This window comes from Ambystoma mexicanum, chromosome 4p (genome assembly GCF_040938575.1).
Source record: "Ambystoma mexicanum isolate Mex_15411 chromosome 4p, UKY_AmexF1_1, whole genome shotgun sequence".
NCBI classification, from domain to species: Eukaryota; Metazoa; Chordata; class Amphibia; order Caudata; family Ambystomatidae; genus Ambystoma; species Ambystoma mexicanum.
This window is the reverse complement of record NC_090927.1, coordinates 143,506,337-143,524,375: the sequence shown is the minus strand read 5'-3', so window position 1 is coordinate 143,524,375 and position 18,039 is coordinate 143,506,337. Positions and strand designations below refer to the sequence as shown.

The 18,039-nt window shown below is 42.5% G+C and overlaps 1 protein-coding gene across 2 annotated transcripts in view; it reads left to right on the top strand.

The window, feature by feature from the left end:
• The window catches only part of LOC138453081 (seminal plasma protein pB1-like), a 420,884-nt gene extending 403,713 nt beyond the window's left edge, over positions 1-17,171 (top strand). For both annotated transcript variants that reach the window (XM_069605590.1, XM_069605589.1), the window contains 2 exons: positions 13,724-13,885; positions 16,795-17,171. In XM_069605590.1, the coding sequence (XP_069461691.1) occupies positions 13,724-13,885; positions 16,795-16,817 (185 nt within the window). In that variant the 3' untranslated portion in view covers positions 16,818-17,171. The remainder of the gene's footprint in view (positions 1-13,723; positions 13,886-16,794) is intronic.
• The last annotated feature ends 868 nt before the right edge of the window (positions 17,172-18,039 follow it).

The following is an 18,039-nucleotide window of genomic DNA, read 5'->3' as shown; positions in this document are numbered from 1 at the left end:
TCAACAAAAGACAATGTAATCACTTTTCCTTGACAATTCACCCCCCACTTTATGCAATATAAGGAGATGGAAAGAAGACACACAGTTCTCAGGAATGCAATCAAATATAATGCAGTTCCCCCCTAGCAATCTTAGAGGAAAACAGGTATGAGTTTTAACACAGGCAAGATACTTTGATGTGGTTGCAATTAAGTGAAAAATATGCTAAAAAAGGCTTTTAATTCCCTATAGGGGGTTCAGGTTGGGCGATGTCTAGTTTATATTAGTTCAGGCTCACTTTAGCAATGTTCTATGAGTAACTACCAGGTTAAAACAAATTTTAGCAAAGGAAAGCAAGGAGCTGCTGATTTTTACACGTGACTGAAATTGTGCAAAATGTCAAATCGCAGCAAATTTAACCACGTGCGTCGAGAGTAGCAAGTCGGTTCTAGGTTCGTTGAAAAGCAATTCTAAAGGATGCGTGGGTCTTGCCATTGTTAAAGAAATCGACATTGGACCCATCTATCCCAACCAACTATAGGCCTAGCACTACTGTCCAGTTTCTACTCAAAGATCCAGCAATATCTAGAGTCTACTAATCTTCTAGGACTAAGACAATCTGGCTTCAGACCACTGCATGGCACAGAAACTGCCTTGATAGATCTGAAAATGCAAATTCAGCAACTCAAGATAACAGGCAATGTGCCCTTCTACTCCTACTAGACCTATCAGCCTCTTTGGTGGCTTTGGTGGACCACAAAATCATTTGCGAACACCTATCATCAGCAGCTAACTTCTCCCAAGAAGCTTCAGACTGGATCCAATCCTTCCAAAGCAACAGGTCAATGAGAGTCTTTTCTACATCGGCTGCTGCTGACCCATCCCCCAATAAATGAGGAGTAGCGCAATGTTCCCGTGTCTCACTGACCATGTACAATGTATTTACCAAGCCTTTATTTGATGACTTTGATCATCTACACTAACTATGCTGATGACACCCAGATACTCATACCTCTCTCTGGCAACTACGACATAGACCTCGCCTTAGTCAACAAGATGTATCTAATCATTCAGGCATGGATGGCTGCCTCTGCCTGAATGATAAGACTGAGATCCTGATCTTAGGAGCCCTGACTAACCTCAAACTCGACAATCAATCCTCATCATCGACGGTATTGTTATCAAAGACGCTAAAGAGACCAAAATAGGATTCTACCTTGAATATGGGCAAACCAGTTAATGCGACGGCCTCTGCAACAGTGTACACTTGCAATCAAATTCATGCTTGTAACCTATATCTATCTACTAAGAGTTGCCTCACATTATCGAGAGCCTTAATCCTCTCTAAACTCGACTACTGCAACGCTTTCTATGCAGGAGCCAGCAAACATGTCACGAACAAACTCCAAATATTACAAAATAATGCTCTCAGAACAGCACTAAGCATCCCGAGGATAGAACATATCTCAGAGGCTAGACGAAAGCACAAATGGCTCTCCATCAAGGACAGGATTCAATGCAAAATAGTCTCCATTACCCATAAATGTCTCAACAATGATGCTCTGCAATACTTAAGAGATACATTTCGCTCCTAGGACAAACGGTTCCGGAGGTACGGCCGATTTAGTCAAGGTAGTTTTTCGGATTTGAAATTTTAAAGCTCAGAATGACAGATGACAGTTTTCAGTTTTAAAGATGACAGAATGACACGATTCTAGGATGCAGTTCTAATAGGCTAAAATAGTTTGGATTAGATTATTTTAAACTAAGAGATTGGTTTTGCACAGTGAGTACTCACACTATATTTTTGAAAATAGCCGTCAAGTTCTGGTCAGGTTGGACGGGACTTCCGGTGGGTGGTTCTGACGTCCCGGCTATCTGGGTCAGCTCTGCTCTCTGGGTCTGTCAAGCACCGGTTCTGCTCACAACGGTCTGGTTTGTGGTTCTCTCTGGTTCCGGATACAGCACTGCTTTCTGGATACTGCTACAGGTTCTTGCAAAAGTTCTTGGCAAAAAATTCAAATAGCTTGCCCGGCTGTTGAATAGTTTGGTTGGTTTTGAGGCCTGCTGAAGAGGATTCAGCTTGTGGATTCAGGCCTCTCCGCTAATTTTAATTTCTGCTACAGGTTCTGGAGATTGATGGATTTGAAGTCTGGATCTCTGGATGTGAAGTCTGAAGTCTCCCGGCAAAGCGTCCCGCAAGAAAGTGGAAAGTGAATGTCCCTACCTGGGTTTCAATGTTCCTTTTATGTGTTTTGAAAATGGGTGTCTGCCTGGGCCTAGCTAAGCCTGCCCCTCTCACTTATCATTGGCCAAGCTTTCCTCTCTCCCTTGATTGGGGGAAGGAAATGGATTGTCATCATGATGAGGTCTGTTTATGGGTCAGAGGATCCTCCCCTGGTCAATTTGCCCACAAATCTATATTTGATTCAAATAATATTTCCCAGATACACAAGTGGTTGACATTACATGTACATATTACAGATGAATTAAGACAGGTCTCTGTTCAAGCCCCATGTTCCTGCGAGCTGGGATTCAGAAATGACAACATTTTGCGCTTTTTGGTCGGTTTACCAATATCGGACATTTACCAAAAATTACACAAATGTACGAAAGGAGTATGGACATTAATTGATGAAGTGTCAGATTTTTAACATGCAGACATTTGGACTAAGACCCTATTTTCCGCTAGCAACCTCCCAGAATACACCACAGGGTCCAAACACCTCTTAAAACGTGCACAGAAAAATCACAAGAATAATGATATTACTTATATAATTCTGACAAGTCCGTACTAGGAATTATCCATCTTTTTTTTAAATTATGCTCTGGCCCAAAGGGGTGTGGTTTCCCCCAAGCACATGGTGGAGTTTCTGGTTTTTCCACTTCCCCCAAGCTCAGCTTGCTAGCAGAGGCACCGCCCATCCCATTTCCTTCCAAGAGGAAGCCATTTTACGACCCCCCTAATTTAACAATTGCCTGAGCCAAAGAAGGCCCATTGTTCAGTTCCCCGCAGTCCCCAGGTGCCACTCCCCTTTCAATCAACAGGGCCATGTGATCTCCTTCTGGTGGGGCCAGCCGTATGCAGCCAGGCCTGGGAACAGTTGTTGAGCCAGTTCAACTCCTGTCGGGGGTAGTTGTCAGGCAGAATTCAATTTCTTTAAGCCAAGCTTCAGCTAAATGTCCTGTTTGTTTCCAGTTTAAATCAAACTTACAATTTTTACACATGCAGCTAGAATGCTGATTCTAAGTTCAAAACCATGACATTTAACAGTTGCAAACTATGTGACACTCAAAAGTAGGTCACTCATTTAATTTAAACATTTCGATTTTAGTGGCTTTACCCCCAAATTCACTTAAGCTGCTGACATCCCCAGCTATGTTTTTTTATATACACATTAAATAATTACTTCCTTCAAGTCATTTCAGAATATAGTTTTACATTGTATCCACCTCTTAGCAAGTCTTTCCTTGGCCTGGTTTGGGTTAATTTGTTCAGTTTTACACAAAATTCTGGTGGTTTTAAAACGCCGGCTTTCTGATAGTGGTGAGCACCAGTATTGCATCCCTTTTGACATTAATAAAATGAATTCCCCACAATTCGGGGTTGCTTTTGGCAATCAGCATTGCCATTCCCAATGGTTTTAGGCTACTGTGTGTGTAGCCCAATGGTGGTTTTAGCAGTGCCCTCCTGTGCCCACAACATAGGAAAAAATGGGTGGCAGCCTATTCTTCATGTTTTCCCTGTGCACTCTCTGGGGAGTTCTGGCCATCATGATGTTTTCAATGCCAGTAGTGCACAGTTTTATGGTAGGGCTTGGCTGCATGGGTAAAAACATCCCACAGCCTGTCCACAAAGGAGTGCGAGCAAGGACTTATCGCTGTTCCGAGGAACGAGCTGCCGTACCGTAGATAAGGAAGTAGGTATAGCAGCACAAAAGGCTGAGACAGGGTGAGATGCTAAGCGCGGAAGGCTATAGGGACAGAAAGGAGAGAGAGGATAGCAGAAGGCAGCAGTAATAGTCAGCCGGAAAAAGGTAAGCGTAAATGGTTAAGAGAAGCAAAGAGTTCTGTAAGTAGGCAGAGCGGCAAGATAAGCAGCACTAAAGGCAGAGACAGGGTGAGGTGCTAGGGCGCGGAAAGCTATAGGGACAGAAAGAAGAGAGAGGATAGCAGAAGACAGCGGTAATAGTCCGCCAGGAAATATGAAGTGTAATGGTGAAAAAATACAGAGAGACCTATAAGTAGAAGGAGCGGCATGGAGGAAGAGAGTGCCGACGGCTGCGAAAATCTATACAGAAACGGAACTAAGGAGGAATAGAACAGGCAAACACGGAGCAAATCCAAGCGAGGAAGGATGAAGGAAACTGTGCTAGACACAGCAGCGTTGACTCGTCAAAGGACGAGTGCAACGCGCTGTAGAAGGGGCGTGGCACAGAGATATACCTACAGCGGCCATATTAGTGGAAGACTAGACTGCTCCACCGGTTCCCCTTCATATACCTTAATGTTTCCAAGCATGCCATAATTTCCAGGGGCGAAGCTTGAAAAGTTGCGAATGTTAAATAATTCTGGAATTGTCAAGCTGTGATACTCATGATGGTTTTAAGATTCGTGTAGGTCAATGTGACAGACTGAGGATTGTAATTTGGAATGACATTAACTTAACTTGTGCTCTTATTCATAGTAGTTTTATTTTCTCAGGATGTTTTTGTAAGAAGTGAGACTACAAATGAAATCCTCCTTTCATTGACATTATTGCCAATGTATAATCACTAATGCACTTGAAAGGAATCTGTAGTCATTTTATTTTGTCATGGCAATTCATAAGGAGTGTGATTGCAAACGAAATCTGTTCTCCATTTATTTTATTGCACATGTATAATCACTTATGCACTTTACTTCCTAGGAATTTTTCTGTTGTGCTGTTGTGATGAGAGGCGGCACGATAGAATGAAAGTCACTAATTTGTGCCCTGTGCTCTCTGCTCCAGTCTTCATACACAATCACAAACACGCCCGTCTATGAAATTCTTTCTGTTTTAATGTACATTTAATGTATTTGACCTGATTCTATTTACTTTGGAAATTGTATATCATTTAGGATTGTATGAATTCATTGTTCATTTGTGCTCAGACTTTTATGACAGTCTGTAAAAAAAGTTATCTTGATTGAGTGATTGATATATTTTGTAGTTAAAAAAATGTAATGTGCTATGGTTAATTAAAACCTAATACAAAGTCTTATTACACACTATTCATAACATATACTTAAATCATATTACACCATACAACATTACAATCTAATCTAAATACACTTAAAATCATATAAAATACTTGGCATAAGAAAAGTATCTGTCAATTCATAATCATACAACTACATCACTTCAAATTATTTTCCATATAAAATATTCAGCACCAGTGTATACCACAAAGTGAGCCGCATATACAGCAGCCCAGAATTGGTTGGAGGCAATCATAGCTAAATTACTCGCCAAATCATTATAGCCCCTATAATAAAAAATGAACACATTTGGACACACAGTGAGTAAATGTCACGCTGTTTCAATATCATGTTCAAAATAACGACATGTCTTACATTTGTACGGGATAGTTCTCCATGCCCCAATATACTCATTACACTGAAGTATGTTAAAACGAAGGAACATGATAAATCTTTTAAAATCAAAATTCCCATACGTAAATGAATAGTCAAGCGGTTTTCCTATTTTAAAACTTTGTGTTGTATAAAGTGCATATCTTGTTTTAGTATTTAAATTGATCATGTCCCATTCAATAGCTTTCCTTTTCATTTGAAGGTTAAAACAAGGCTCCTCGTTATTATATTCTGGTTGATATATATTTTCAAGATGGAATCCTTTATATCAGACTGGTGAGGGATTAAATGGACTACTCTTATTAAAGCAGAATGTCAACATTTTCTTTTTTCATCAATGTGCAAGTCGTTAGGGCATCCTTCTCCCCTGTCGAAAGTTCTGGTAAAAAGAGATGAAAATTGCATTTATTTACAGTGGGAGTCAATGGGTACTTTGTTGATTTTTAAGGCCCAAGTACGTTTTAACCATCCTTCTCGAACCTTGGGACTACAGAGGAACGGCACTCTAAAAAACACATTAGGTTACTGCAAGTTTGCATGTAATCTTCTACACACGTTTCATCTGTCCTGATCAAGTCATGTTTGAACAAAGAGGGTGTATATATGCAAATCAGTGGCCCACATTACTAGAAGCAGGAAGCAACAAAGCTTAATATTTCATACATGCCAACCGCATCCATTCCATTTTGGAAACACTAGTCCATTCCTGGTTTTAATTTTGCATTCTGGGATTTGTAATCCTAAAGGTCCTTATTTTAAACCCAGGACTAGAAGTCTAGGAATACAGCGTTAGAACCAGGGCTGTGTCTCCCGAATGGAATGGATAAGGTGGGCATGAATGATATTTTCCCCCTTAAAATGGACATGGCAATGACATTTAAAGCATCAGTTCAGAACATTTGCTCACTGAATGCAATGTTTCACTGGATCATTTGCCAGTTTCCTTCTTTTTCAATTTTCTCATCTGAAACTTTAGCTCCAAATATTGCCTTTTCCTCATGGTTCCAGGTTAGCAACCAGTAGCATATAGCTCTTACTTGGATGCTAAATGGACATGTTTGTTGGATCTGGTAAAGGCTCAGTTCCTGAGTACCTTCTCTTCATAAACGCCACTAACAGTTGTAGATCAAAAGAGAAGAGCCATACCCCTTTTCTGCTAAAGCCAGAGAAAGAACTGTGAAGTGTTTGTGTAAACGTGGAAATCCCAAGGGAAGAACCATCCTTCTTGGATCTAAGCAACATTGTAAATACTTAGAAAAACACAGAGAGAGTCAAATGAAGACATACCCAAGGGAAAAGCAATCCTCCTTGGGATTGTGAAATATCAGAAAAGCAACACTTTAGATAATAATAAGAATCCTAGGGGAAGGGAAGACCCCTTATTTAATGGAACTTTATTCCCCTTTCTTTTCTTCACTTTCAAGACTTTGTGCTTGGAAATTTGGAGGGAAGCTGCGGGTGTTCAGCTCAAAGACATTCCAATTGCACATTATTTTGAGTTTAGTGTGTGAGGGTCAGCTTATGGTTTTGGACACAAGACAGAGAACTCTTTTGATTTAGAAATCCTGACACAGACGTTCATTTGTTTTGTTGAGGCGGGGTAACCCCTCATAGAATTAGGGATAGATGGGGTTTCCCCAACCCCTCTTTTTGTTTTGATAATAAAAGTCTTCTTTTAACTTGAATCCTGTAACTGTGTCCGAGTCTTACCCTTGACCCCTCACAGTATGCACAAATGAGGGTTGAGGTGGTGGAAGGAGCACAAACATGGATTGGGGATCACAAAATAAGTTTGGGATAAACACACAAGAGGGTTTGGGTTTTGGGGAGAACAAAAGAGGCAGGTGGTGTGCCATGTAGACATAGAAAAGGGTGTAAAAGAGGCCTCTGGGGCAGAGGAAAAGAGTCTGGGGGGCTGAGGAAAAGGTGTAATAAAATGGGCCCGGGGCAGAGGAAAGGGGTGAATAGGGGCCTAGGGTTTGAGGCTGAGGAAAGGGGTAATAAAAAGGATCAAGCTGAGGAAAGGGGTGAACAAGGACCTGGGGGCTGAAGAAAGGGGCCTGGTGGGCCGAAGAAAGAAGCCTGGGGCTGAGAAATGGGGTGGAAAAGGGCACTGGGGGCTGAGGAAAGGGGTCTGAGCCGAGGAAATCAGGTTGGGAGGTAAGGGAATTGGGCTGGGGGCTGAGAAAAGGGTTACAAATGGAGTCTGGGAGATGTAGAAAGAGGCTTGGGACAGAGGAAAGGTGTCTGGAGCCGATTGCAGCTATGAAAAAGGGAGCTGGGAGCAAATAAAAGGGGTGAAAAAGGGGACTGAGAATGACAAAGCACTTACCTGCTCTACTTACTGGAGTGGCCGGGCCAGATCAAGTCCGTTCATTCTTCTGCTCAGACTGGGGAAAAGGAGGCAGGGCTAAACAACCAGACACAGACATCAATATCCTAAAACACCAAGACCAGAAGGACATTTTAGAGTCAGGCAAAACACCTATCTGATTAAAGTACATTGTAGGCTCAAAATATTCCCCCAAAAATGTATTCCACAGGTTTGGATGGCCATATTAGAACCAGGAAATTCTTCCTTAGTGGGGGTGGGGCTGAGTACCAACAAATGAAGGATCACTCCACTGCTGAAAGGGCTGAAAGCACATGCTTTCCAAAGAGACTTGTGATTGGCACAGTCATTACAAAACATCCTGTTATTGGCTTACATAGGTGCAGGAGACAGAAATGAACATGTTGTGATGCAGCAAATTCATGCCTGAGCTTTGCCAGTTACCATGACAACCAAATATCCTGATTCTCACCATCCCATCCCACCAGCGCCACCAAATGCACCGAAACCAAAAAGGCTAATGTGACGTAGGCCACAGGAAACAAGTTCACCTGAAGCAAAAGAATCCACCAATTGGCTGCTGAAATCCACCCCTCACTTAGCATTGCCCTCTGCTTATTTCCCCCTCGTTCCTGATCCTGCTTAGTACCCTGGAATATTAGGGAAATCCTTAATGCTTACCTTCCTGTGATCCATCCTCAGCTCCTCAACCTTCTCCGATTTACTGCTTGGAGGCACAGGGGAGATTTAATGCGGGAACTACAGAGAGCACACTTGCATGTGTTTAAGGATATTCTATGGCTCAAACCTAGCTGAGGAGGAATCGAGGTCTGTGCCATTAAGGGCAGGAACACAATATTGGGAGGCAGAGGAAGATAAACTCGTGCCTAGTGCCCTGGATCTGTGGGTGCACGTCGGCAGGTAGTTTATAGGCGGGAAGGATTTGCTTTTTCGATTTGGATATTGGGTGGTGTTTAAGCACCACCAAAAAGCCAAACCAATTGCACTGGAGTGCACATAGGAGGAAGATGGCAGGTGAAGAGGGATGCACAGCTTGCGGGTGTTATTTTACGTACCCACCAAGTGGCTGCCCATGGGCAGACTTATCCGTATGGCCAATCCCACCGTCTACGTGCTGTAGGGGAACTCCTGACCCTTCCCTTTTGCCACCGTTTTCTATACCACAGGATCTTAGCTAGGTATCTTCAGGCTTCATATTGAGCATTTCTTTCGTAATGCCCAATCACCTCTACATGTAAGAAGTAGAACAGGCTCTAGACACAATAAAAAATCACAGTAATGCACCTTATATTCAAACTCACCAGCAAGAACAGCTACACAGTCCAACTAGCTCACTTCTTAGATAGGAACGCACATATAATAGCATTTTGCATTGGGTACTTGTGAGAACAAAATAAAAACACACTCTACATCAATAAGCATTTTGCATTTCAAACCATATGAATGTTTCTTTTCACACCCTAATAACCTCCCCAGTATTAATTAGTAAACACTTTATTCAACAGGATTAGGATTTCAGACGTCTTTGGGTATTCACCTTTCTTGTCTACCCTTAGATAGGGTATTAGGTTATGACCCCTCCCAGTACACTACAGGGATGAGCTACCATTCAGAGCTTTGTATTTTGCAACTCCAGTCATCTTTTGGTACCTTAACAGCTAGTGGGGTAATGAATGCCCTCTGGGTTCAGTCTGATACCTTGCCAATTAACCTATGGGAGGGGTCCAGGTTAACTGCTGATCTATTTATACTCACCAAGCAAATGCTTTCTGGGCTCTCTGCCTTTTTCATTCGGTTGCCCTGCCCTTGGCCCGCAAACACCCCTACTTGCAGCCAAGTACGTCTCAGCCCGTGTCTGCCAGGACACTGCCCCAGCATCACAGCCTTCAAAGGACTCCCTCTGCAGCTGCACTGTTCTGCGGCCCAGCCGATGATTCTCACAGAGACAGCGACCCAGGACAGCCCTCTCACTTCAATCCGCTAGAAGCAGCACCTCTCTCGACCCAGGAAGCTAGCCAGGAACCCCTCCTCCTGCCTTTCTCCCTATTTTAAACCTCTCATGCAGCACCTCCTTCTCTATACATTTCTGTACATTTCTTTAAGATTTCTCCTCCCTGCTTCCACAGTATCATCTGTCACCACCCCTGGGAACAGCCCATGTAATTTTCCAGCCCCCAGCCTCTTTTGGACAACATTCTCCTTAGCACGGCATCCTCAACCCGGAGGAACATGCAACATTTTGATTCCTTCTATCATTCCTGCATTTGCCTCTGCATGAACAATAAGTGTGCCCCTTTCAAGGACCATCTCGCTGTTATATAGCACGCTCTAAATCTTTCCTCCATGTTCAGTTCTTCTTAGTTCGGCCCTTATTTGGTAAAGCTACGTGTGCATGTGCCTGCCGCTCAGCTGGGACTTATGTGGTCTGTGTACTAACAAATCTAGCCCACTCTATTTTCCCCAATACCAAATGATAGTAACCAATAGCACCCCCTTGCGCCCCCCCAATACTAATTGTTAGTGACTATACACAGAATATACTGAACACATTCTTTAGCTCATAACCTCTCCTACAGTGCCCATCCCTGCCCAAAACACATCTCCATGGGATCTCTTTAAGCTAGCTCTATAAAACAGCGTCATCAAATGTTGGGCCCGCCAATGTGATTTCGAAGCAATATTTTTAGAGCTATTGGCTCACTAGAGCAACTGGTGCAATAAACATGCTTTAACCAAGTGTGCCTTTAGCCATTTCATTTATATTTGTCTCTCGCACTGAAGTCCTGCCAAACAAGCATTGGCAAAGCCAACAGATTGTGCCTTGTGTATTGGTACTTTATACAATATAGGCATTTGTCAGGCACTGATACCCTATGCCCTGCTACTCACACCGTTTTCCAGCTGTTGCTATTTTAAGGCCTGGTAGTACCATGGCAAATGCCTATCTTATCTCTTCACAGAAGCCAGAACTGCTGTCTTTGCCAATGCTTGTTTTTTCAGGCATGTCAGGGGTCAGAACAACCCCCGAATCCCTCAGTGATGTCCCTGGTTATATTGGCCACAGTCGCAGTTACTGGAACTTCCGATGCGTGAACCAAACTATGATGGTGGCCTTAGAATTTGCTTTGAAATAGGTTTGTATCTTTCGTCTTTCATGTTCAAATGGACACCACTTACTGACCGGATTGTCTTCAAGTGTGTTGGTGACATTTCCTGGTAGACTTACCCTCTTCGGTAAATGTTTTGGGCTCTTCTGGGATTTGAAAGAACAGAAGCCAGTTGCCTAATTGCACTCGGATAGTTTATGCAAATAACATGTATTTCTGGATATATAGCTTCTTGAATAATGTGCCAGAATCGGCATGTATGTACTAGCTGGCTACAATGGGGGTGGGCGGAGAACTTAAATCCACTTAATGTATACTGCCTTGACACTGAGGCCTGACAGCTGAAAAAGCTTGCGGGTCTCAGAGGAGCCTCAGTAGGTCCTGAGGGTTAATAGCCATCAGCTGTGATATGTCCCTCGACATAGCATCCGTAATCAATGCATCAATGACGTTCAAAATCTGTTTTATAAGATCCATGTCATTGCATATTAGCTTCACTGCATTTGTTTTAACCCGAATGCTGTTAAAGTAAAGAGCAGCGGAACAAGTCTGATCCATAATGCTGTGAGAAGCTCAAAGGGCCTATTAGCTATTATATCACGTTTGAATTAGCTGATAAGACCATACCCCATTAGAAGAAAGTCGAATCTGCAAACAATCACAGGTCTCCAATTTTCCCAACAGGATTCCACCTAAAGCGAGATTCAGCGCAGGCTTTTTCCCGGGAGCGTCAGGCCATGCACAGAGTTTAGCGGCAATGGTTACTAAACCCTCTCTTTGATGCAGAGTATTGAACGTATCTGCTTGTTTTGTAGACCCTCAGCAGTTTTTGATACCAGAACAGCTTCGTTGGCAAAGAGAAGTATCGCTAAACTCAGCGCATCACTAGCCTGAGAGCTTCTGCCTGAGTAGCTGCACTGTTCATGTAAAGAGAAAACAGCACAGACACTAAAACCACCCTTGACACAAGGCTTCGGAGACCTGGGATACCCTGCATGGCCCTGTCTTACTACCGCCATGGTGCTGCTATGTAAGTCACGAATGGCCACATGTCATTCCTCATGGATACCCGCAGCAGAAAGAACTTTCCAAGGACCTCCTTGGTCAATGCTATCTAAGCCAATGTTTAGGTCTACAAAGTAAGAGTACAGTGTCATTCCTTTTTAAAGATACGCATTTTTTAAATAATAGATGCAATGTAATGTTGTATTCTGCTGGCCCAATGCCTTTATGAAATCCACCTTTAGATGGTTTCAGGTTCAGTTTCAAGTAGCCAATCATCTAACGTTTTTAGGACTATCGTCCAATAGGTTTTGCTAAGGCCATCATTGAGGGGGCGATGTTTTCCTCTTAAATGTGGGGACAATCTCCGCTGACTCCCAAGGGGGATACACAATTCTATAATCAACTACCACATTAAATTATTTAGCAAGAAAGTTAGCCAAAATCGATGGTTAATTTTTAAATAAATCCACTGGCATCCTATCACGAGCCGGAGCGTTCCCAGGAAGCTGCGACTTAAATCTGCTGGCACTTCCTTCTCAATAAGTACTAAAGGATTAACACGAGGAATACTCAGCACGTCTTCATAACTGTAACAGCAATACAGTTGCCTATCATTATTATACAAGAGGAATACTTAGGTACAATTTTTGACAGCAATAAAGTTTACTAACATTCTTAAAATTATTTTCCTCAATATCTAAGGGTCTAAAGTCTAAGCTGTTTTTGTGCATCTCATTAGTCATTTGGGAGGCAATGTCTGTAATTTCCCTGGTCCCTTTTATCAGGAAGGCCTGTAAGGCACATGTTATGATGGCGCATTGAGAACAAATGCTGTGATCTCTTTGCTGATGGACAGCCTTGTTGATCACAGTGTTGTTGATTGCATGCTTTGCAGGAGAGGCACTGGGCCAGATTAGAAAACCATTTCTTACAGGAGGAGGGAGGATTGAGTAGTTGTGTGAGTTCTGTGATCAAAGCTTGTCTATAACTGCATGTGATATTTTCCTTAGATCTCAATAAAGAAACAGATTATTGGTATTCATTTGAGCATCACACTTTCCCCTGACGGAGACAAAATTGGATGTATTCTCAGCAAAAGAAGCTATTAAAATATTAAAATGTTAATTTCTGATCAAAACAAAACCTAAGATAACCACATAAATTATTTTCTGATAGAAAAATATAATTCTAAAATTGAGAGTCTGGTAAACTTTAATAGTACTCTTTTGACATGCCCTTATGAGAAATGGGAAAAGGACAATTACCATCAATGAGGGTTCTTGGCTGCTTTGGATAAAACGAAGAGCCTTATGGGAAGGTAAGAATGACCACATATATAACAAAGAACCAATGTGTCTGTGTTAAAGGAATTGAATTCTTGAATCACTAGGTACATAATTAAGACTCGGCTTGGTGCTCATGCATTTTTTCACCACACTCACCCTAACATTAAAGTGTTTGTAACCATGAACCATATATACTCATTCGGACAACCTTCATGTTTGCAACTGAGGATTAAATTGCTGTGACCTCTGTTTCTCTATGAGTGTTTGTTGTTCTTCTTGCTCCATCTTTTCAATGATTTGTTGCAATGCTAACACCTCTGGAACCTCTCCCTATTCATGAGGATTTATTACTCACACATTTTCTTTCAATTTTTCAGTACCACCTCCCAAGACATCCTGCGTATTCCCCTTTATCTACAGAGGCGTTTCCTATGATACGTGCACCATGGATGGATGGAGTGAAAAGAAATACTGGTGCGCCACCACGAGCAACTACGATAAGGACCCCAATCACCGTTGGATTGTCTGCAATGATAATGGTAATCCATGCCTCCCTCCATCTCAGTATCAGCGGCTAGGAGGCTCTTCACCCGTCTGCAGCTGTATTCACGCGCTTCCCCAATCCTTGATACACCATCAAGGAACGGGTCTAGCGAAGGGAGGATAGCACAGGGGCAACGTGCTGGTCTTGGAAGCAACACCACACAGAGCAACACAGGTCCGAATCCCAGATCTGTGCTTAGAAACTGACCTCCGGTATTAAGCACGTTATAAAAAAATAATAAAATTAAATTAAAATCCACATACTGGATTAGGAAGATGCAGAGAAAGCTTGAATTTGCTTAGTTCAATTTCCGGACAGCTGGGAAATGCCTGGCACAGGTGTAGGCACCCTCTGAAGAATTGAAATTCTGATCCAAGAACAATGAAAAGATATCACCAAAGTGTACCTTTTTGTCGAGTATTAGGGGAATATGCCACAGTTATAACACCAGTGCTGGCATTACATGTTAAGCTCCCACCCCCACAGGGGCATAAGGGCTAGGGTTGAGATGGGACATGGAGGATGGCTCAAAGGGGGCACATTCTGTTAAAAGAAAAGCAAGAGAATGTCCAGGGATGTCATTTCACCAAAATGCCAGGGGTAGCGGAAGTGACATCACACGACCCTTGACCCCCTGATGACATTACAGGAAGTGATGTAATTTGATCCCACCCAGAAGTGATATCGCGGGAAGCGATGGAACATGACCTTTCAGCCGTTGACAAAACAGGAAGTGGCATCACACAGCATTGTACACTATGAGAAATATGGTTACAATATCACTATCATGTGATGTACATTTCATACAAGAATGGATCACCATATGTACCGTTAAGATCAGTGTGTATAGGCCCATATTACCAAATTACTGTGAATGCAAGCAGACGTCCATGACCAATTGATAATGATGTGTTATTATATAGCACTTACGCTCAAGCGCTTTAGCTAGAAAAAATATACACTTAATATTACCCAACCTGTGTTGGTACTCATTTATCGTCCTCGGAAGAGTGAAAGGCTTGGTTGAGGTGTTTAAGAACAGACTTAAATCAGTGACTCACCCCCTGAAGTGTGCCTGAAACAAACCTTTAATGAGTCTAGCAATTAATGTATAGAATTCCAGAAAGACACATTATTTGGTATTCCTATTCTATCTTATGTAGGGTCAGTGCTGAAAGTGTTAGACTTGTGGCACTCCTTATTTTCCTTCTTCCTTTTAAGGGGCCTGAACAAGAAAGCTAGCCACTTGGTGCTGGCCACAGCCCAGGAGCTTGCATTACAAAAAAAAAGAAAAGAAATATCTTTTTTTTTTTTTAGAGGTCGCAAGGGAGACCATAGAGGTCACAGTGGTGATCACCCGATCAGTGCCCTTAGCTGCATGCATGCAATCAATACCTGATTCATCACTATCAGAGACTGATCAGTATTGAAGGCAAGAGCCTGCCCGGGTCTGATTGGTCAGGCCGTTTGCTAAGATTTATTCACAGGCATCAGGCATCATATTAATGCCATCTTCCTGAATAAGCCATCAATACAGAATGTTTGCCTTTCATAAGAAACTCATAAACTGTGTTGATCCTAAATCCTCCATCTGTTATGTTCCCTGATTTGGGGTTGGCTACACTGTCAAGATGCACCTGGGCAAAAATAAGGAGCATTGGTGCAGGAAGTTTCTGTTTCCTTGTTCTCGCAGAGAAAATAAATTAGACATTGCAAGTTGGTTATGCGACTGCGCTATAGCCCAATCAGGCTCAGTGACTCTAAAGACTCCAGCTCAGGCAGTCTGCCTACAAGCAAATATTGATCCAGGTATAAGTGATGGGCAAAACCTTTGGATGCCTAGAACTGAGGTCAGCCATATGAAAAGTAAGGAATGAATAAAGTATTAATCATGGGTTCTGGTCTCAAAATAATGAGACTCTACTTTGAGTTCCACACATTTATTGTAAACACTCAGAACATCAATAATAATTCTCCTTCTACCTGAACACATGTTTCGAGCATCGCTCTCCTTCAAGGAATATTATTTGAGAGGCGTGCGTAATAGTGAATCACACTAGTGACCGCGTTTCCATTATTCATCAGAGCTCAGATGTTACCAGCTCCAATTGTAACGTGATTTTATAAGATGTCTTTTTTTTCTTTTCTTGTATATTTCGTTAAAGGTTAACTTTTTTGAACCGTTATACAATAAAAAGAAATACCAGAAAATAAACAGGCACTGTTCTTATGCTCCATGACAAGTGCATTTTGTGAAATATGTAACATTCATTAAATTCAGAGCGCATGCACGGAGAAATGCTTAACCTCACTTCTGAGCACAAAGGCTCTGTCTTCTTGTCTGTACACATACATCCTTTTCTGTTTTTTTTTTTATCATGGAACATGACTAAACACTGGTGACATGTCTTCTTAAATTGGCCAGTTGGCAGTACGTCATCTCATACATTGTCAGGTTTTCGCTAGAGAGTCGAGGGCATGGGTGACGAATGCCTTAATGCATGGAACCACTTTAATGGGCCCTGTCAGCATCCAGGATGCACAGCCTTAATGGGTATAGGATGTTTTGTTTTTGTGTGGCGAAAGACATCCACTTGTCTGCATGCAGTGGCATTTTCTGTTGACATGCTTCAGAAAGTTCCTGCTTGATTTTCAATAATATGGCCACCCTATCAGGGTCTACACTGCACACAACCCAACAAGGAGGGTTAGTAAGTCGAGGAGCTGCACTCGTTATTGGACTGTATCATTTGACTGTGCTTAAAGTACACATGGCTTTAGTAAATATGACGGTTAACATAACTGTGCATGTTCCAGTATTGGTAGCCTGCTTCATGTGTACTTGTAACAGCAGCCATTCATGTTGATTGCCTGAGTAATCGCTTTGCTCCTGTTGCTTTCCAGATCTCAACCTTAATATTGGTTGAAGCTGAAATCGAAACCAGTGGCAGCTCCGCGGCCTAGCGGATAAGCTGAACGCCTGGACACTGCAGTTCTGCGGTTGGTCTTTCTTCGCTCGCAATGTGTGAACTAAATGCTGAGTCAGCTATTGTTCTTTTGCACATGTTGGCACTTGTTTGCTTTCTAAAATTCTGTCACAGTTAAATGTTGTTCGTTTAACTGGGGTTTATAATGGCCCAAATATTTGATTTAAACTATGTATTGGTATGCCAACGCTATCTCTTCCTAGTTAGAATGAGCTCTTCACATGTGCATTAGAATTCAGAAATTCATATATCAAGAATGTTTTGTATGCAATAAAATACCCATCTTTTCCAGTTGCATTTCATTAGTTTTGTTGTTACCTTTCATTTCTGAAATTAAAGCTCACAGGGTGGCTGTTTGGCAGGACTAGAGATAGTTAAAACGATTACTAAGGGCCTCATTCTACTGAATGCAAGCTTTTTTTCTCTGGGGTGTAAATGGTCAGGATGTCGTGTGTCTGCATGAGCACAGGAACACTGCATGTCACTTACCGGACATGTGGTGGATTTAGCAGAACTGTCATGAATGTAAGGTTGGAGCAGGGCTAATCTGTGCCACCCCACACCTGGCACAATCCACACAAAAACAAAGTGTGGGAAAGTCTCACAAACGGTTATACTAGGGGTTCAGTGTGTGTGGTGGTGTAGATGTGGGTGGGAGCACGTTGCTGAAGGAAACACGGGGTGTTTGTCAAGGTTTCTCTTTAATGTGTTTATGCTACTGTAGGTGCACACGGTTATGAGAAAATGAGGATTCACACCCAGGGAAGGGTGCTCAGCCAATCAGGTGGCTGGGAATGTGGGAGAGAACACACAGTGTACACATTTTATAGCCACCTGAGGCCCTTCCCTGGGTGGTGCCATCTGCATTGCGGGGCAGCTACAGGGAACCTCCCCTCCAACACCACCAATGATATTATGCTCCCTTTCCTCACCCCAGAAATCCACCCCACTAACTTGCTCCTCCCGCCTATGGCCGACGCCATGGAAATGGAAAAACAGACTAAATCCCATTTCCAATGGCGGCAGCCATCTCCATTTTATTACAGGTGATACGTGTTGAGATTATCTCCCGTAAAATAAATATATATATTTGCAGCCCGGGATTCGCTAGGGACTGTCTAGGCTCGGGCTGGTGGGCAGTTACCGGCGATGTACGCTCTCT